Source organism: Ascaphus truei, chromosome 14 (assembly GCF_040206685.1).
Source record: "Ascaphus truei isolate aAscTru1 chromosome 14, aAscTru1.hap1, whole genome shotgun sequence".
NCBI classification, from domain to species: Eukaryota; Metazoa; Chordata; class Amphibia; order Anura; family Ascaphidae; genus Ascaphus; species Ascaphus truei.
In genome coordinates, this window is record NC_134496.1 from 12,259,915 (window position 1) to 12,282,431 (window position 22,517).

The 22,517-nt window shown below is 42.5% G+C and overlaps 1 protein-coding gene across 2 annotated transcripts in view; it reads left to right on the plus strand.

The window, feature by feature from the left end:
• Window positions 1-22,517, plus strand: part of PLOD2 (procollagen-lysine,2-oxoglutarate 5-dioxygenase 2) — a 127,149-nt gene that overhangs the window by 24,372 nt on the left and 80,260 nt on the right. For both annotated transcript variants that reach the window (XM_075569707.1, XM_075569708.1), the window contains exons 2-3: window positions 17,577-17,668; window positions 20,132-20,268. In XM_075569707.1, coding sequence (XP_075425822.1) covers window positions 17,577-17,668; window positions 20,132-20,268 — 229 coding nt within the window. The remainder of the gene's footprint in view (window positions 1-17,576; window positions 17,669-20,131; window positions 20,269-22,517) is intronic.

The following is a 22,517-nucleotide window of genomic DNA, read 5'->3' on the forward strand; positions in this document are numbered from 1 at the left end:
TTTTCTTCACATCTTGCACAATGAGGCGTCTGTTTCCATTTCTTCACTTTTTTTCTTTCTTTTTTTTTTTTTTTCTTCCTCTGCTCACTTTTTTTTTTTTTTTTGAACCAGGTATTTTAGTCCTACAAAAGAATCCCAAAACCTAAATGATGGCCAAGCCAAACCCCTCTTAGCCTAGGTCCCCGCTGCTGACGGCGGCACGCTCGCCTTTCGCCAGTCCCTCTCCTCCTTTCTACCTGCCCCCGGTGTCTCCTTGCTTGTTGTCCCACTTTGCACTGTGGTGCATCAGCCAGCAGGGGATACAACAAGATTGTGTTCCCGTGTGGCGACGCGTCACATGGTGCGCTGTGAGCCAATGAAGTGGGGAGCTCGCCAGCAGCCTGGCATGAACAGGGGAGGCACCACTTGTTAATTTCACCTCTGTGTGTGATATCACTTTAAGGCAGCCGATCAAAATTGTAGGTCTGGCAGAACTAAAAAGACCACATTTGTAATGCTGCTGTTTTGACCATTGACTTTTGAGAATGTATGTATGTATGTATGTTACGTATATATGTATATGTATGTATATATGGGATTGCCGAGAATGTTTTGTCATTATATTAAACATCTGACTAATTTCCCAGCTTTGAACATTTGCCGAAAGACACTTGTTCGTTTTTTATATAGGGCATTATGAGATTTTGTTTAGTTGTGTGGCAACATTTAACAATGGGATTATTTTGTGGGGGAAAAAAAGTAATGATACAAGTAGCGTTACTTTATGCTTCAACAGTTTTCTCACTAAAGCATTGGAACTGGGAGGTCCTCCTCGAACCAATGACAGCCTATCAAATTCATGGCCGCGCCCACCTGCCCTGTTTAGGCAACACCCCCGTGCTTCCGATCTCTGCAGAAAGCTGCCTGCAGATCGCAGGCAGGTGCGCGTGCAGCGGGCCTTAGCCTTACTTAGGGCCTGTAACGAGTGCTCACCACAAGCAAGGCGGAACCGCGAGGCTGAGGTGGGGATGTTGGTAGCCACCAACCTACAATCGAGCAGCCACGTCCGGAGTACAGAGTGGTGGTCGTGTAGGAGGTCAGATTGGTCGAGGTACTTGCCGTGGTCTAGGAGTGGAGAGATCAGATTGTCGTTGTGCGGTGCCCGGGTCCAGGGGTATAGATTGTAGAGTAGTCGTGTCCGTTAGCTGTGGTCCAGGGGTCAGAGAAGGCAGGAGGCCTGTGTGCAAGCTGAGGTCAAAATACAGGGAGGAAGACGAGGCAAAGGCCAGGACAGCAAGGAGTTAGAGCTAAGCACAAGTTTATGCTCAGCCAGTTTATAGGAAGGCTGGCTGAGCATTTAAAAGACAGGCAGCCAATGGAAAGGCAGCACACAGGTGCAAGGTAACAAATGTAGGATAGCCCACAGCTGCAGGGTAATGAGCAATCAGACATAGGCTGTCTACTGATAGGCAGGGGCAGAGTGCATAGCAGCTGAGGGATATGTGAGAGAATGAACCCCTTGTTTGCTTGTGTCTGCGCTGCGTCTGCGCGGCGTCTGCGAGTAGCTAGCATAAGCCATATGTTGCCCGTGTCGTCATGGAGGCAGAGCCCGGAGATGGTACCTGCAGTGTTTTTTTCTTCCTGTCAGCGTGGCGACTGACGCTTATCACTCGTGACGGGGGCGGGGCTTAAGTCCAATCCTGACAGGGCCCTATTTACAAAGTCTCCGGCCCCCCCCCAAAAAAATTGACCATAGCAGACTGCTGCTTTAAGAAGTGGAATTAATATCTTATATTATGACTTCTGTAGCTCTTATACACATGCAGTTTGTGCTCTGTCTTAAACCTAACTTTTGAAAAGTAGACTTTATTATTATTGCAGATGTACAGTGAGGATAACTTTGCCAGCTTTTTCCCTGTTGATCTGCTCTGATTTTCCTTACCAAGCTGCTGGCAGATATATAGAATCGCACTTATGCTAGCGCTATACTGTATTTTACTAAATGCAGACCCAAAAACTTTACAACTTCTTCATTCTTGCCCAGCCAAAGGGAATTCCTGCCGGAAACGTTTGGCTGTCCTCTTTGGACTAACTAACTCCAGCATTTTAACTAGCATTTTTAAGTACTATTTTATTTAGGTTTATAAGTTTGGGACATCTGTACAGTACAACTGAGCCAATTACCACTAAGTCTATTATTTGTCAGCCAGGTGTCTGTTGAATCGAAAAGTAAATAAAATACTCAATTACCATGTTGAAAATCTGAGAACCTAATGAATAAGGGAGAAGAAGCGGCTCAGTGAGTAAAGGCACTGACTGGCACTGAGCAGGGGAACCTGGTTCAGTTCCCAGTGTCGGCTCCTTGTGATCTTGGACAAGTCACTTTATCTCCCTGTGCCTCAGGCACCAAAAATAAAACAGATTGCAAGCTCTGTGGGGCAGGGACTGTGTCTGCAAAATGTCTCTGTAAAGCGCTACATAAGGGCCAGGTCAGACAATGCGATGCGACGTGCGTGCACTTACGTGCTCGCACACATCTGTCGCAATTTCGGGTTGTTCGGTGGGAGTTTTCAAACTGCGAACTCCACCGGCGGCAAAGTGCAGCGTTGTCGCTGCGACATTTTGCCGCCACAACCCGAATTGAAATTTGGTGCTGCTGTCGTGTGACGTAAGCTGGTTCAGCCAATAGAGGCGAACCGTCTCCGTTACACGCTCCCAAATGCCGCGACCCAACGCCTGCAGTTTGAGCAGAGATCGCAGGGCTGCAGGAGCGCGTGGTGGAGGCACGAACGCAAGCGGAGGCGCGAAGACAAGAACGGTCCCGCCGCAGCCTGTCTGAGCGAGCCCTAAAACTAGCAGCGCTATACAAGACCCTGGTGGTAGCACTCTATTCCAAATTGATATGGTGATTTATTAAAATAACTTTATTAATGACAATAACGTTAAAATATTGGGGTCTAAAATAAGGATTAAATATTCCAAGTGTGTGCGTCTCTATTGGATAGATGTGTCCAGAAGAGTGTACATAATTGGGTTAATGTCCAGTGTTTGGGTAGATCACTGGCCCTAGTGTTCCTCGTGTAGAGTGAATTGACTAGAGTACTGTTAGATTGTCAGCAGTTTGGGCCACACATGCAGTGCCCCAGTATACAGCCAATGGGGTTACTTTAGGTTAATCCAAGAGCTATAAATACCTTGCTCTGACATAGGAATCCCACTGACTATTCAGCCTTGAGAAAGCATTCGCGAAACGCGCGCGTCGGCAAGCACGTGACCACGTGCACGCGGAGGTGCTCGAGTTCATATACACTGACTCAAAGATACTTAAAGAGTCAGCGTGGCGCCTCCAGTGCACATTAAAGGACTATTAGGGTCCCAATGGACTCACTAGTCGCATACAAATAAAGGCAACCATTACATCTGGCACAACACTGTATAATCTATTATGTAAGGATGCCACAATGCTATTCCCTGATACAGCAAGCAGCTCATAGGGTATAATACGATTTAGCAATAGGCATACCAAACCAGCATTTAACCTCTAGAGTGCCAGAATACAACCACACATGCAAAGCACTGTGCCAAATGGGGACAGGTCTGTCAATTGACCGATATACAACCCCAAAAGGTACACTACTCAGCTATTAACTTGGTATCTATCTAGAACATAGTTATAGCAGTGCCATACTATACACCAGTATAAGTTTTATCATTACTAGTATACAGCTACTTCAGACATCAACAGCCATAGATGTTTATGTACCAAGCACCATACACCCTATTCAACATACCATCTATTGTATAGGGAGGTGACGGAAACATATAACAGGTGCACTTTGACCAAGTTTTGTTTAATACAACAACTTTAATATGCTTTAGCTGCCATCACACAATAGCACAGCATAGGTCCCATACCTAAGAGCACCAACTAGTATAATATACTGGGGCACTGCATGTGTGGCCCAAACTGCTGACAATCTAACAGTACTCTAGTCAATTCACTCTACACGAGGAACACTAGGGCCAGTGATCTACCCAAACACTGGACATTAACCCAATTATGTACACTCTTCTGGACACATCTATCCAATAGAGACGCACACACTTGGAATATTTAATCCTTATTTTAGACCCCAATATTTTAACGTTATTGTCATTAATAAAGTTATTTTAATAAATCACCATATCAATTTGGAATAGAGTGCTACCACCAGGGGCTCTGTCTGTCTATTTGTGTGTACCAAGTTACATGCCCCTTGCAGCACCACTCCCTGTGCAATATATCCAAGCTGAAGCGGGGGTACACCATAAGTTTCTAGCGCTATACAAGAACAAACAATTCTTATGTGACACAAATTGTGGTGCAGGATTTTGGAAACATGAACAGATCTATGCTTGGAAATGTAAGTAGCTTTATTCAGCGTGTGTTCTTGTTCTGACCGACCTAATTAAGCAGCTAACATTTGTAACTGTATAAGAAAAGTAAGGTCACATTTCTCCTCTATAAAGATGCTGTAAAAAAAAAAAAAGTAGTCAAGATGTTAGATCCACCCTGTATATCAAATTAAATACAATAACCACCCTGTATATAAAATCAAATACAAGAACCACAAGGAAAATTAATGAATTTTTTTCTTCAGCAAAGAATCAGGAGGCTATATTAAATGAACCACATGATAATGGGAGATACACTGCTAGTTACTGTCTGTGTGGTGCTGAGGCATACCTGTTGGTTCAGGAGAGATGAGTGGATCTGCGTTGTAGGGGAGATCAGGACAGGCTTGGGATGTCATCTGGTTCGGTGTCAATGCCTCCAGCTTCTGGGAACTCTGGTAGTACCAGAGGCAGTCTCCATCTGAATCACTCTCATACACGTCCTCACCGACTCAGTCCAGGCAGGTATATCATAGAACAGGGACTTTATTGCATCACTGCACAGATGTTACCACAGCAGTTACAGGGTCTCAGAAGATTCCAGGCTTCTGGATGGTGCATGCTATTTTTGAGTATGGAGCCTTAGATCATTCAGACCAGTCAGCCTTGCGACCTGACTGGCCTCTCACACCCCCAGGAGGGGAGATGAGGGAACTCACGTCCACTCCTTACAAAGGGTGAACACAGACCAACGTACTAACTTTTTTGGTCCCTCCCTTCAGCGAGGATGCAGGAAGGGGCGGGCTCAAAGTCTGTACCTATACCAGATAGGCTGTTTCCAGGCCATGAGTCACCACCAGCCTCTGTCACTCAAAAGGATGCAGGAGGGGGGTCAAAAAGCCCACAGATTTCACCTGTTAAAGACTTCAGCTAGCACTTGTACACACACACACACACACACACTTGTAGTGAATGGAGCCATTCAATTCAATGGGGATTCCTCGAAGCCGACCTCCAGGATCGGGTTGGCAGCCATCCAAACCGCAGACCGCAAAAGCGGATACATTATCTGAAAGAGAGCTTTGATCACTCCCGGTCAAGTTCAGGGTCAATTGGTGTGGGGAACTTAGGTTCTAGGACATCCCGGAATAAAGTTATTTTTCCCCCTAGACCCTAGGAACCCCCTCACACGATGCCAACCGGCCCCAAGAGTTAGTGACCCCGGTAAAGGGTCGCGCTCGTGATAAGGGTCGCACCATAGAATCTAATGGCGGAGGTAAAAGCCGCGAGTAAAAACGACTAAGTCGGAATGATCAGCAACCTGGAACCCATAACTCCGGTTCTGTTAAACCTAGAGGGCTGAAATTCCCGCAGGATTGCATGGCAAATAGCGACCGTCTCGGGGCAACAGAACGGAGTCAGGGTAATTGCAAAGTTTGGGTTTCTGCCATTGACTTGCATGGCAGAAAAAAGCCTCGTGTTCCAAAAGTGCTTTTAAACTGTAATTGTGTATCTCTGCTCCAGTGGGTCGCAGCGAGCTGAAACTTGGCCACCATGGAGAGTCCCCTCCGGCATGAGGGTCTGGCAAGTTTCGGCCCACCTGAACGGATTATATATATATACAAAAATCAGGGCGCCTACAAGTCTACCAGACTTGGATCTGGTCAGGAAATCCTTTGTCTGTAAGTGTGAATTACAGCACTTACAGACCACTCAAGTCCTGCATTTCTCCACCCTGATGTATACAACCAGAGTGGCTGAACCTTTGATCAGGGGGTCTGTTGTAGACAATGGGTCGCCCCCCTGAGCATTAACATTAAACAGAGCCAGTGACTTTCGCAGGCTTTTATCCCCGCTTTGAAACACAATACAATTCTTAATATCTATATATATATATATATATATATATATATATATATATATATATATATATATATATATATATATATATATATATATATATATATTTTTTTTTTTTTTGCTCTGATACTATCCATCAGTGTGACCCCTAAGCAGTGTGCTTGGGCTACTGGGTGAATGATCGTACTTTCAACAGTAATGTGGAAGGAGGTAGTAGGGCCAGATTTGGGAGGAAGTATGAGGAGTTCTGTTTTTGCCATGTTGAGTTTAAGGCGACGGAGGACCATCCATGATGATATAGCAGAGAGACATTCAGAAACTTTGGTTTGTACAGCAGGTGTAAGGTCGGGTATTGAAAAGTAAATTTGTGTGTCGTCAGCGTAGAGGTGATATTTAAACCCAAGAGATGTTATTAGGTCACCTATAGAGAGTGTGTACAAAGAAAATAGAAGAGGTCCCAGGACAGAGCCCTGGGGTACCCCCACAGAGAGATCAATAGGGGAGGAGGTGGTGTTAGCACAAGAGACACTGAAAGTACAATGGGAGAGGTAAGAGGAGATCCAGGATAGAGCTTTGTTCCAAATACCAAGAGTATGGAGAATGTGAAGGAGAAGAGGGTGGTCCATGGTGTCAAATGCTGCGGAGAGGTCGAGTAATATGAGCAGAGTGTAATGACCTCTGTCTTTGGCAGCATGGAGGTCATCAGTTATTTTAGTGAGGGCTGTTTCCATGGAGTGTGCAGTGTGGAAGCCAGATTGTAGAGGGTCTAGGAGAGAATAGGTGTTGAGAAAATGGAGCATGCGAGAGAATACAAGACGTTCAAGGAGTTTAGAGGCAAAGGCAGGAGGGAGACAGGTCGATAGTTAGAAAGACAGGTAGGGTAAAGCTTGCTGTTTTTGAGTAATGGTACAGTATGACTGTTGCTTGCTTCAAGGAGGAGGGAAAGGTACCAGAGTAGAGCTAGGAGTTAAAAATGTGTGTGAGCGATAGAAGGCCAAAAGGTTTTAGGAGATGGGAGGGAATGGGGTCAAGGGGGCAAGTGGTAGAGGAAGAAGAGGAGATAAACAGTGATACATCCTCTGAGACCGTGGAAAAAGGGTCAAGGAAGGCAGGAGGAAGAAACAGGAAGGAAGAAACAGACGGGATGTTCTGCCGTATGGATTCCACCTTTTCCTTAAAATAGTCAGCAAAGTCCTGAGCGGAGATGGAGGAAGAAGAGGCAGCTGAGGGTGGTTTGAGTAGAGTGTCAAAGACAGAGAAGAGTCAGCGTTGGTTAGACTTGTGTTTGTTGATTAGTGAAGAAAAGTAGGCTTGTTTAGCTTGCGAGAGGGCAGAGTTGAGACAGGATAGCATAAATTTGTAGTGAAGGAAGTCTGCGAGAGTATGAGATTTCCTCCAGAGGCGTTCAGAGGAACGAGTGGAGGAACGTAGCATGCGCGTGTGGGAATTTAGCCAGGGTCTGGGGTTAGAAGGGCGAGAACGGCAAAGAGAAAGAGGGGCATGTAGATCAAGAGAGGAGGATAAGGCAGAGTTGTAGTTCCTGACCAGGTTGTCAGGGTCTGTAGCAGAGCTGGGAGAGGAGAGGGAGGAGCGTAAAGTGGACTCAAAGTCAGGTCGGTGAATAGAGTGCACGTTTCTGCAGAACTCCATCTTCCTAAACCAGCAGCAATTAAAATGCCAGCATCTTGCAATGGAACATTCCAGAAGAATGACCAAGAAAACACAGTTTTAAAATCAAAAGAAACAATGTGTACTCTGCTTTGCAGAATTGTAGTGGGTAATCTTAATGGGGTTGTGATAAAAGGAGGAAGTAACAGTACAGTAGTAATAATTACTTTATTTCATAGCACTTTTCTCCCAAAGGAACTCAAAGCATTTGACACCGTGGACCACCCTCTTCTTCACATTGTCCATACTCTTGGCATTCGTAACAAAGCTCTATCCTGGATCTCCTCCTACCTCTCCCATCAAACTTTCAGTGTCTCTTTTGCTAACACCTCCTCCTCTATTGATCTCTCTGTGGGGGTACCCCAGGGCTCTGTCCTGGGACCTCTTCTCTTTTCTCTGTACACACTTTCTCTAACATCTCTCGGGTTTAATTATCACCTCTATGCTGATGACGCACACATTTACCTTTCAACCCCTGACCTTACAGACTAAAGTTTCTGAATGTCTCTCTGCTAAATCATGGCAGCGCTGGATGGCCCTCTGCCGACTTAAACTTAACATGACAAAAACAGAGCTCCTTATACTTCCTCCCAAACCTGGCCCTACTACCTCCTTCCACATTACTGTTGGAAGTACCATCATTCACCCAGTAGTCCAAGCACGCTGCCTAGGGGTCACACTCGACTCCTCTCTCACATTCTCCTCTCACATTCCAAATGTATCTCAAACCTGTCGCTTTTTCCTCTGCAATATTACAAAAATACGACCTTTCTTCTGTTACTCGACTGCTAAAACTTTGACTCGGGCCCTCATTCTCTCCCATTTCGATTACTGTAACCACCTGCTGTCCGGCCTCTCACCTGTCTCCCCTACAATCAATCCTTAAGACAGCTGCCAGAATCACGCTACTCTTTCCTACATCTGTCTCAGCGTCTCCCCTGCTGAAATCCCTCTCCTGGCTTCCGATCAAATCCCGCATCTCACACTCCATTCTCCTTCTCACTTTTAAAACTTTACACTTCTGCTCCTCCTTACATCTCTGCCCTAATTTCTCACTATACACCATCCTGTCTCCTGCATTCTGCTCAAGGATGTCTTCTTTCTACCCCCTTTGTATCTAAAGCACTCTTCAGCCTTAAACCTTTCTCACCGAGTGCCAGCACCTCTGGAATGCCCTTCCCCTCAGTACCCGACTAGCACCCTCTCTATCCACCTTTAAGACCCACCTTAAGACACACTTGCTTAAAGAAGCATATGAGTAGCACCTTGGCTAATACTATACACGATACATAAAGCTTGGCCCCCTGCAGACGCACTTACCAGAATGCCCTCCTACTGTCTTTATGTTCTCGCCCACCAATTAGATTGTAAGCTCTTCGGGGTAGGGACTCCTCTTCCTAAATGTTACCTTTGTCTGAAGCACTTATTCCCATCATCTGTTATTTGTATTTGTTATTTATATGATTGTCACGTGTATTACTACTGTGAAGCGCTATGTACATTAATGGCGCTATATAAATAAAGACATACATACAAAGCACTTTACAATTACAGTATAGCACGCAGTACACCGCGCACAGGAATGTTAGACACGGTCCCTAGTGCCCAGATCTTATAATCTGGTTTTTTTTTTTGTGCCTGAGGCACAGGGAGATAAAGTGACCTGCCCAATGTCACAAGGTTATTCAAACTCTTTGCCATTGTTTGCAGAGTCTGTGTCTTCTCCCTAATAGTTTATATATATTTATAATAGTTTTTCTGCCTTTGATGTACTGTACTTTGTATTTCGTTAAAGACCCCCCCCCCCTTCTATTTTCACAAATTCACTGAACCTGGCAGATCACCACTTTTTGGTAGACCATTTCTTGCATTTGGTAGCTTTTCTCCTACATAACATGCCGTGCTTCGTGCCACATACAGTAGTGAGAAAGTTTGTGAATCACTTATGTGAAAATCCTATTTTAAACCTAAAAGATTAGATAAACAATAGAAGTCTTAACATTAGATAAAGATAACCTGATCAAACAAATGAGACACAAACATGATACTTTTTCAACATTTATTTATCCACAATGGATTCAACATTCAGTATCCATGTGTGAGAGCATGTGACCCTATAGATTCAGTATCTGGTGGCGCCCACTTGAGCAGCAATGACTTGGACTACTGTAGTGCAGACGAGTATTCTAAAACAATCCTGGGGCAATCGCCAACAAGAACCAGGTACATGACTCAGGTACATGCTGGGTACATGCTGCAACATTCCAGTGACATTTCTGCAGACTGACTAATAATGGCCCTTCGGATTAACAGCGGGGGTCCCTGGCGGTCCCATTCAAACTGAATGGGACTGTCAGGGACCCCTGCTGTGTTAATCCGATGGGCCATTAGTCTCTGCAGAAATGTCACTTAAATGGTGCAGCATGTACCCAGCATGTACCTGAGTCATGTTGGTGATAGCCCCAGATTTTCAAGGCAAGTTTTTGAATACTTGTCGGCGCACTTGTAAGTGTTTCCTGTAACTGCTGGTCAAACTCTGACATCAAGTTTGAGAAGTTTCTGGCCAATTCCCCCTTACAGAACTGCTTCAGCTCAGTGACATTTGAGGGCTTCCTGGCATGGACAGCTCGCTTTGGTTCCTGCCACGACATTTTGATGGGGTTTAGGTCCGGACTTTGACTAGGCAACACGCAATTTCTTCTTCTGCAGCCTTTCTTTTGTAGATCTGCCAGTACGTTTTAGGATCAATGTCTTGCTGCATGACCCACTTTCGCTTCAGCTCATGGACGGATGGCCTGACGTTCTCCTCTAGAATCTTGTCATGATTGTGTCGATGGCAAGCCGTCCCGGTCCTGACGCAACAAAGCGGCCCCAAACCATCACGCTCCTACCACCATGCTTGATGGTTGGGGTGAGGTTCTTCTGTTTGAACACAGTTTTTGTTTTTGCCAAACATAATGTTTCTAATTGAGGCCAAAAAGTTCTACCTTTGACTCATTTGTCCAGATAATATTGTTCCAGAAATCTTGTGGATCATCTGTGTCTTTGGCGAACTTCAGACGGCAGCAATATTCTTTTTAGAGAGCAGTGGTTTCCTCCTGGCTATCCTTTCATGAACACCATTCTTGTTCAGTCTCTTTCTGATAGTTAAAGCAAGTTATTAGCCAGGGCGAGAGTTGCCTTCAGTCCTTTTATTTTTCTGTGGCTTCTTTGTGACTTCTTGGATGATTTGCTGATGAAACCAGGGATTCACTTTTTGTACATACCCTGACTTTTAATTATTCATTGTTTGTCCAATTCATACATCATGTTTTCAAAAGACATTGAATTGGTTAATATGATCCCTATTGGACATTTCAGAAAATTCTGGTTTTGATTAAAGAACGTTATCATGGAAAAACGATGGAATTTCTCTCATTGGGTTTTACAAACTGTTTCTCCCCACTGCTACATGCTAGCTGCATACATACATGCATACAGTCTCAAATTAAGGACAGTAGCGTGCTGAAGGGGTAGTTGGTGAGCAGACTCATCCTTAGGACAGACTTGAGCTTTCCAAATGTATTGATGTACATGCCAATTCTTCAAAGGCTTTATTCAAATGTAAAAAAATGAATTTCAGGGATTTATGACTTAACTTTAAAACTGTTGCATAGTTTTATTTTACCTGCAGCTTTCCATTAAAACATTTAGTTTATTATAGTTGGCAAAGCATGCACCAAATGGGCAACCGGTACATGTGTGCTTTTTTTATTTAATTAATTTTTATTTATATATTAAATATATATTTTGTATTTTGTAGCTTTTTCTTTTATGCATGATGTGATTTTGGCAATTTGCCATTTCCAGACTATTCAGATCATCTGGAATATGAATTGCACAAAAGCTTTAAAAACATCTTTGTGCTATAAAATAATAGGTGCAATAAAATAGTTGGATAAATAAGAGTAAAGGCGTGTTCTTGTTTAGTAACCTTTTGTGGATCTGGGCCTAGGTAGATAAAGATGGGCTAGTAAGGGGGCCTTATATTCACCAAAGATAAGAGTACCTATGGATGTTATCTGCATATCTCCCACACGTCCACATATCTGCTTCATTCGCTCCATTGTTATACGTTCACACCGTGGTTAAACTGCAGTCAAGGATTCTGGGTAGTGACTTGCGGGTCAGCACACACTGTGTCAACTTTTAGCTTCTGATCCATTGTTTACATTGATTGTGCGAACTGGGGGGCGCAACATTTTCTGGGGAGGGGGGGGGGAGCTCAGCGCTTGGAGGCCCCACGCACTTCCCCACAACATTTAAATAAAATGCATGGGGAGCGCGCACGCGAGGCCTCTGGATGTCTTTTACCTGGTCTCCGGCAGCTTCTGGCGACGCGTCGCCTTAACAACGCGACTTCAAATGGAAACATGATGTCAAATGACGCTGGAGAAAAGGTAAGGGGGGGGGGTGAGGAAAGCAGTTAAGGGGGCGCATTCAAACTAGTTTGCGCACCCCTGCTTTACATTGATGCTACAGAGCTTTTGGTTTTTGCATTACACAGCTCAAACACACCTAACTTAGTTTGTGCGCTATGTAATGCTCCTAACTTTCACTATTCAATATTGGTGCTAAATATATCTCACAATCACTAGGTATAATTATAAGATGCAAAATTGTTTTAGTAATTTTCAATTTTGATAAATCTTTGCCAAAGTTCACATTGCTCACAAGTTCGCCTGCATTTCGCCCAAATTTCACCAGAATTTAGACGAATTGGCCGCGTGACTTTGCGCATTGACTTTCAATGCTTGGTGAATTTGTGTGAAGCTTGCTGTTTTTTGTGAAAATGCTTTAATTTTTCCCCACAAAAAGTTGCTAGTGAAACGGTAGGCTCTGTAATCGTTTTAAAGAATGACGGATAACCTCCAGATGCTATAAGCATTTATTATGTATGCTTCATATAATCCTCTAACTATTCTTCTTACTTAAAACAACTGTAATTATGTGTGTTATTGGGGGGATGGGGATATGTATAAGCTATACTTTAGCTAAAATGTAGGCTTCCTCCATTTCCGTTACTTTGAGCTTTTGATAATATGCTTTTAAACATCAGAACAATGTACTTGAAACTTTAAGCAGAAATAGCAGCCGCCAGAAAAGCCCAACAAAGTGTGGTCCGTGTTTACTAAGCAGTGCTATTCCATGTCACCTTCCAGGCCATTCACTTCAATGGACTAGCAGAGCTTAATAAATGAGTCTATATTCCGTATTCATCCTTCTATCTTGCGAGGATATTTCTTGCACATGAAAATAATTAGTTGGTCATGTTTATATGTTCCTACCTTTCCACACGTCAAAATTACGTCACTTGGGTGATACAGTAAGTGGCAACTTACTCGGGCAGTTGGTCAGCAAAACAGGTGGAGAATCTATTCAGCACAAGAACCACAAAGGGAGAATGATTAAAATAACCATATATACGGATGTAGCAATCTCCTACTGATAATGCAGAATATCACAATAAACGTGTGTATCCGACATTAAAAAAAACCACAGGCGCTGATGAACCAATCTCAATGTATTAATATGTACAAAAAAAAGTCGTCACTCCATTAAAAAAAAATTTCATTTAATGGTGGATATATTGGAAATGTTAAAACTGGTACATATTAAATTGGATCAATATGTATCTAACAACAATTATCATGTTCAATAATGTGGACGCCTGATGGGGTTCCCTAAGAGCTGCTCCCCTCTGCACAGAACTAGTATGCTAAGGGTTAATATCTGGATTTGCCTACTGATTTATTTTGTCAACCCCACCCTCTGGAATGTTAATGACCCAGGAGGACAAAGGACTTTGAAACCACAGCTACATTCAATCTGAACCCCTTCAGTGTACATCTGTGTCGCCCCAAAGGCGGACAGCCTCTGGCGCACCCAAAGTGCAGCTAAGGGCTGTTCTATACTGCGTGCGCGGCAGTTTTAGTAGGCTGAGGTTAGTCAGCCTTTCTACACTGGCGACACGTTTTATTGAAGTGTGGCCGGTTCCGCAAGACGGGAGATTTCCCGGCTTGCTAGTGGCATCCCCTCGGCGTGCGGTCACGCGTCATCGGGTGCCTGCGCCCCCTGCACGCGCGTCCAGGGCTCCCCGAGGGAGCCCTGGTGTCCCGCGATGTGGGGGACGGCAGCAGGGGGTTCCGGCGGACCCGGCAGCGGGAGGAAGAAAGCCCCGATCGGAGGGCGCTCCTCCGCTGCTTCGGCGCGCGCCCGGCACCCTCCGGCACGCCAGGCTACTGCTGCGGCAGAGAACGGGCAAATGCTCGAATAAACTCGGCCGCAGCAGTATAATGGTGCCGCGCGCGCACGGCAGTGTGCGTGGAACTGACCGTCATGAGAGGATGAAGAAAATAAAGAATTTGTGCCGCTGAAGTGTGTGTGTGTGTGTGTGTGTGTGTGTGTGTGTGTGTGTGTGTGTGTGTGTGTGTGTGTGTGTGTACAATGTTAATAAAAAAATTATTAACGTATTTATTTATTTCAAAACGTATTTAAACACACACATACGTATACATACACATACATACAGTACCTCACTCGCGCACAGCATACACACAAAAAGCGTGCGGCACACGCGTTCGCACAGGCACGCGCGTGCGCACAGTATAGGACGGCCCTCGAGGATGTGAGCTGTTTGAAGTTAAAGCTTCTCTGTTTCAATCTGAAACTCGCCAGCCCTTTTATCCCCTGCACCCAATTTTCCAACTCTATCTTTGGTCTCTGAGATTCACTCTCTCATGTCGGGAGCTACGGTATGATTGCTTGCTATTGAGAGCTGAAACCAGTAGTTCCAGATTCCTGCAGGGGGATTTGTATTGGCACCTGTAGTTGAATCCCTCCTCACACATCCACCCCTTATGGATCTTCACTGCCGTCACTCTCGGTTTTGGTGCTCACTTGACGTGTCGTCGCCCTTGGAGCTCCTAACTTTCCTGATCATATTGTTGGAGTGGAGAGCTATAGACTCTTCACTTATGCTGTTGCATATTGCCGTTTCACCTAACTATCAGAGGGAGTGCAATCTGATGACGAAACGTGTTGGGTGAAACGTGCGTGCTATACAAGGAAGTTTAGAATTGTAATTCTTCCACCAAGTTGAGAACATATTTTTTTTTGGGGGGGGGGGGGATTAAATTAACATTTTTTTTTTGTGGTACCACCAACAATTTTTAAGATCAAATATATTTGTGCAGGACACTCTCGTGCCCTTTAGTCTAAAATGTATTCATGCTCAATTGAATGTTATAAGTGTTATATACAAATTGATCAAATCTAATACAGTATGTACCAGTTTCAACATTGCCAATATGTCCACCATATTACTGTATTGTTTGTTTTAAATGTATGGAGCATGTGCTTTCTTTTTTGCTTTTAATGCATACACACACATACTGTAAGGTGAGGGAGGAATTGACTTGCTTCCAGGTTTACAAAGCCAGCACACAACAACTGAATGCAAGAAGACAAACCTGGAATGTTGGAATGGCTGTCATGCTCTGTATTTCCTGTACATGTGCTTGTAATGGGCTCAGAAGCTTTAGACCTCTGAAAAGTGGGGAGGGGGAAGGTGGAAACGTGTTGTGATACAGCTGTGTGTTTTCGCTTCATTAATTGCAACACCAGTTGACGGTATACTGTATATTGCTAAATTGGGACTGTGTCTTTAATGGATAAATACAATGGTAGTGAAGTCCCATTTTTTAAACGACTTCAAGATACATGTGAGAACTCTTAAGTGCATTTCCTTTGCCTTAGGCCTGACTCTCCCATAGGGCTTCTATGCTATATTGTCCAAAGTGGTAATTCTGGCTGTTTTCTGCTGAAACTCCCCATTTAAATCCCATGGGGGGTTTCAGCTCAAACGTTCCACTACCTGGTAATCTAGTTTCACAAGAAAATAAAACTCCAGCCTGGATTACTGTCTGGCTATACTCTAAAACACTTGGGCTTATATTTTAATGAAAGACCAGATGTATGTTCCAATAATAGCAACAACTCTTTTTTACTCGGCAATTACAAGATGTTCTACTTGTATATGTAATTGCTATAACAACTAGGTAATAATAAACCCACTTAATTTTATGAATCATTCTCTTCACAATCAAACCTCCCATACTACTACCAGGAAAAGTTTGATTTTGTAGACCACGCCGGTGACCCAGAGAGGTGGCTACACATAATTACTGTGCTGCATATTTTAAGAAGGGATTCTTATTCATTTAGAATTCTGTATTACTACCTTGTGTGAGTGGGTCGATTGCGCATGTAATGTGATATCTTGCCAGACTAGTGGGTGACGGCATCAGGCAGATGTGAACTCGGGCCGACAATTCCTACACTCATTATTGATGATAGAAGTTACATTGCTTCTACCCAATCATTGCAAAATACATTCCTACTGTGTTTCAGAATTGTATGTCATGAATAGCTTGAAAGGCTCTCAGTCCCGTGCATTTTTATGTCAGTGCATGGTGACGGTGCATTTTATTCTGGAATCCATAAGAGCCCCATATATTATCAGACATCGGAAGTTCTTGTTGCAAAAAAAAAAAACAAAAAAAAAAAAAAACTGTGGTAGCTGAAGACTAAGTAATATCATAAAAATCCTCTATAGAGATATACAGTAGCAAGTGAACCAACTGCTTGTTAAGCCTATTCTTGTCTCAAATGTTAGTGTAACAACAATTGTTATGATTTATTTGATTTGTAAAGGCCATATTAAGCAATAAATACCCACTTGCGAAATATAATTTAGATGTCTCATTGAACTAACTTTGTATGGAGACTAAATATTAGCCAATACTATTTCCTATTCATTGTAAGGTTCTGGAGATGATGTATTTGGAGACGAGAGACACCCTTCCTTCCATCTCATCTCTAGTGGTAGAGTATTTATGTACAGATCTGCAACTAAAACTAGACTCAAACTCATTAAGACGACATGCAGATTCTTGTTCTTGGCCAGTCCCAGTTTCTTGGTCCTTTTAACGTATATAGTTACTTTGCCATTCCCAACCTGATCACATACTGTGTGTGAAGACTTATTATTGCAGTTCTTAAGATGTAGTTATCTAAAAACTGCCTTGGTATTAGGCTGCTTCACTGCAATTTGAAACTGCTGCTGATTTTCCCCCCTAGTTACAGTACATGTAGCAGTAAGCTCATTGCTTGCAATTATCATAGTATATCCTGTACTTTCTGACCAAGCTCCTATATAAACCATGCTCAGATATTGAAACAACTGGTAAAATGGTAGAGACGTGCTACAGGGCAGAGTGCTTTGACTTTATGGTAACACTAGTACTGTATATTGTATGTCGGTGAGTGGTATTGGGGCCTTTTATTTAAGGACAAAAATCAACCTTTCCCTTTTCCCTATCATGAAAGTACTGTACTGTATCCTGTATTCTCGCTTTCAAAGTCTTCCTCAATGTAGAAAATACATTATTATACATCTCATTATTTGTAAGAGGCATTAATACAATAACCTGTAACACCAAGCAAATAAGAATTTTGCACGCAACATCAAATTGGTCATCTTTAATCTAGTATTAACCTTTATGCTTATACTATTTTATCTGTTTTTACTTCACATTTTTTGTCGTATAGTTACATAATTGTAATATTTTGTTTTTCACTTTTTTTTTTTTTAGATAAACTGTTGGTTTTAACTGTAGCAACACAAGAAACAGATGGATTTCATCGGTTTATGCAATCTGCAAAGTACTTCAACTACACTATTAAGGTACTGTATGCATCTTCATTAAACACTGACAATGGAAACCATGGTTCTTGGCACTAAACCTACATTTATAAAGCTTCCAGTGGCAGCACTACTGATCAGAACCAGCTTTACAAATAATCTAATCCATTACTAGCTGCTGTATACATATCTGCTTATGTGACTTGACGCCCATCTAACATTTGGTTTGCATGTTGACAAACAGACATCCAAAATCCATCACAAACTGGGTGTACTTGTAGAAATAAATCCTGCCTAAGCCCCTTGGTCAGAAAGCACATTGCACGGCAGATGCTAATGCCAATTACTGACTGTGGGGATATAGTTATGGTACACAACCCCCCACCCCCCACCCAAATTCACTTAGACAAACTTGACATTCGTTATAACTCGATATGCCATTATTTTTTGTCTTATGTACCTTCAACACCCTCCATAGCGATATATTCATTGGACAAGGTTGGATAGCCCTCGAGTCCAGATGCAACCTACATTTTTCCTGTCTTGCATTCAAATACTTTCTTCATAAATTACCCAATTACCGGAGCAGGCTTTTCACCCCTTCTATACACAGCGCGTATCTCCTCACATCCGTCTGCAGAAACCTACTTCTGGTTCCAAGGTTCCGTAAAGAATCTGGTTGCTTGTCCTTCTTTTACTGAACACCCCACTTCTAAAAGTCTCTCAAAGTTCTTTTAAGACTTTGAATGTTTCATACTTTAAACAAGTGTGTAACTGTAACTTATAATTGTATCAACTTATTATTGTGTACCCAGTTCATACCTGAAAATATTTTAGAAATGAAAATGAACTTTTTAGTACATTTTACTCATTGTACTAATTATAGTAAAGAAACATCACTCAAATTGCATCTATACGACTGAGAAATTGGAATGAGCTCAGGAAACCTCTAAATTAAACCAAGTTAAATAACTAGTGAAATTATGTCGTGTGTGTGTATTCTTATTCATATTCTTAGGTGGGAGAGTGTTCCTAGAAACTGAATACAGAATAATACAATGACTCCAAAGTTGAGGTGACCAAGTACCAGACAAAGTTTTCCTGAGAACATCGCTTCCCATTTGATTATCATAATGTGGGATAGAGGTAGAGATGAGTGAACTTTTGGGGCGGATTTGGATCCGTAGCGGATCAATCTCAAAAAGGGCGATTGACGTTTTGGTGAATTATTATTATTATTATTATTGCCATTACGCTCCATGGATTCCGCAATCCGCTGACTGATTTTGTTGAGTGCTGAATCCGCAGATTGGATTCTACAAATCTATCAATAGATTGTATCCAATGGCGCATTGACGAATCAGCGCCAATTAATCTTATCGGATTTTACACCGCAAAACAGATTTTGGGGGGAAATGCCAGAAAATGTACACGAGGTTGATATGATTTGCTATTGTCATGTGACCAAGCCCTTCACGGATCAGAAAACAAGACTCTGCTCCGATTAGCAGCTGCAAGAAGTCAAATTATTTATAGAAGTTTTTTTTACCAGGTAGTAATACATTGAGAGTTACCTCTCATTTTCAAGTATGTCCTGGGGACAAAGCTATAACAATACATATTTACATTAATGAACAGACATTTCATGGACAGATAAAGTTGGAAAATTGGGTACAGGGGATAAAAGGGCTGGGGAGTTTCAGATTGAAGTGGAGCAGCTTTAAGATCCGCTAACGGCTCACACCCTTTAGCTGCGCCAAAGGCTGTCTCTCTTTGGGGCGATGCAGATGTAAATTTAAGGGGTTCATATTGAATGCAGCTGTGGTTTCAATGTCCTTTGAGGTCCTTAGTCATTAACATTCCAGTGGGTGGGGTTGATGTTACACACAGTACAAGCAAAGCTCATGTTAACCCTTAACATGCTGGTTCTGTGCAGAGGGGAGCAGCTCTTGGACAACCCCTTCATGCAGATGTAGGCTGGGGGTACCAGTCGAGCCCATATTTTGGCTCAAAGTGTTAAAGTACATGGTTGGACTGAGAGACTGAAAGTAAAGGCTTGTTTTTAACAATACCTTTCAGCTCCCTTTTTTTTTCTTCCATAAAGGTATCTGTATACAACACTGGAAAACTAGCAGATAACTGTGAATCACTTCTGCTTTTAAACGGAGCAGTAGCCTAGAACCCCAAGTGGTTTCTCAGTAACACCTCAGCCGTTACACAAGTCATTATCCTTATATATGTAATATGCACAAAATTAGGAATATAATAATATCCGTTCCCAAAAGGGGGTTTGGGGAACAGTATAAAAGGGAGTTTTAAAATGATTACTCAATTTACTGTGTACAACGTCTCACTGTAAAGAAAGTGATGGGCACTGTATAGCCCAAATCTATTTCATTGTTACTGGCCTAAGATTATGAAATAAGGCAGATGTAGTAATACAATAGTAAAAACATTTAACATTTGATCCGGATTCTATATTATTATAATCATCATCATTTGTAGGTTCTTGGCAAAGGAATACAATGGAAAGGTGGCGATGTGGCTAACACAATTGGTGGGGGTCAGAAGGTCCGGCTGTTGAAAGAAGCCTTGGAAAGCTTTGCTGACCAAGACGACCTGGTTGTGATGTTCACGGACAGGTAACCATTTAATTTCTCCTATGTTGGCTGTCACTATTCAGAGTTAATATCGTTTTCATACTTTGTGCAGGACATGATCTAGTAGGTGTTGGGAAATAAATATGGTAATCGTGCTCATTGACCCTGTCAGATGGGTATAGTGTTCAGCTGTGAAACCTTTCAGTGACCCTACAAAGAGATGGCAAAAAAAATCCCACAGGACCTGACAAAGTGTAGTCAAGTAGATGGTAAGTCACACTTGAGACATTCTTTAGCATTCCTTTGCATCATCTTTGATTGATGACAGTGGAAACCTTTCAGTGTGTAAACATGCCTAGCAGCACAGTCTCCAGATGTATAACTGTATACATAGCCCCAAGTAGCATGAACTGATACTACTGGTCAGGTAAAAAGGTTAAATACCTTTCTAGCCACAAAGAGCCTCACATACTTTTCACTGAAATAGTTGATTAATGTTTTCAAATAAAGCCATTTTTTTACAGCCTCCTATATTTGATAAATATCCCAGAAAGAGCAAGGGGTTATCTGAAAAGCATATTACGAGAGTGCTGTTTTGTCCCCAATAACAATGTCTTTAATTAGATATACAGTTAATGAATCAGGAATTTCAGCTTTGTCTATGAAATATAACCAATAACCATTTATTTATTTTTCAAGGCGAGGCAAATAAATAAAGTTTAGTCTCGCTGTTGTGGGGCGAAGTTTCTGCATTCCTAGACTATACCATGTTAAGATAAATGAAATCAAAGAAAATATAGGCTGAATTATAAAGTGACTACTAAATATACTTTGGGTAAATAAAAGGCACCGTGTTGGTACCTGCTTGCATACTACTTAGTCAAGTATCTCGTTTATTTTTAATAATACATATTCATATTTAAATGCATGCTTGTGGGAGATGAGTATACATTGTCTGAGATTTGAAGCACTGTTAATATAGAAAAATATATAAACAATTGTGTCGATATGACATTGAAATAGCAATGGCTCAATATGACACATTTGAATGATAATAAATTATTTGTTACACTTGGATAGAAACAAATAACATTTAAATGGCAAGAACACATTGTAAGAAGTACTGTAACTAAGCGGGCTATTCAGATTTATGTAAAGTTACATTTGGTCCTAGACTAGTTAAATATGCTGTGAGGATATTTGATCCGTGATTTTGGAAGATTTTAACTCCATTAAAATTAATGGAGCTGTAATACTCGCTTGCAAGGGAAGGACCGCTTAAAGTTGTTAAACATGTGTAGCCTTGCATGGATTTTTTTTTTAATCGGTTCTTTAGTATTAGAGGATACTTACTGCAATTATTTTATTGAACTCTACCATTTTTTATGAGTTTAAAGCACCCTTTGATTTCTATAGCAGGTTTAGCCCACCTCCCCAGCAGTGCAAGATCTTTGCAATACTTTCCTGTTTGTGATAATTTATTGCCAATATTCCAGCCGTTGGAACTGCAAAGTGTAACAATAGATCATATTACCGAGGTAATCTAAGGATACATAGTAGCTGCTGTGTTAGGCTGCATCCAGGGTCAGCGCTTATGCGCTGTCCCGTGCTGTCCCGTGCTGAGGCGCGCTCACGCTCGGCACTGAGCCCCTACAGCCGCAATGAGAGAGGCTTTAGCAGGGGCTCGCTTACGCTTCCGCAAGCGTGCGGAAGCGTAAGTCTTACCAAAATTTTCAAATCAAGCACTCAAGGGAGCGCAGGGGCGGTCACGTGAGCGGTTCGCCCAATGAGGGCAAACCAGCTCCGTGACGTCACTCACCCGCCCCCCGGGACGGCGCACGGACCAAGGCCAGGGAAAGCACCCGCTTTCCCTCAGCCTCCGCGCGCCTCAGCACGGCTGCAGTCCTATGGACGCAGCCTTACACTGACTGAAGCAGGCATTATGTTAGTCACACAATCAGGATTTTTACAGATTTATAACAGGCACCAAACGTTGGCTAGTTTAGGTAAGTAAGTAGAATTATATATTGCCTCATGCTTTCCATATTCAAATAAGAAGAGAAAAAAGGGGGAATGTAGTATTGCTGCTTTAACTGCATTTTGAATAGGGGATTTTGAGAGAAAAACACTATTTTGTCTCCAGTACAAATGGTTACATTGGTGGAAGGTAAACCAAGTATTCTTCCTCTTTACGCTGCTGGAAGCAGTCAATTTGTAGCAAACCACAGACGTCAACAGAGTATATGTCTAATGTCATAGCATTAGCGCGACCCTTATTAGATGAACTGAAA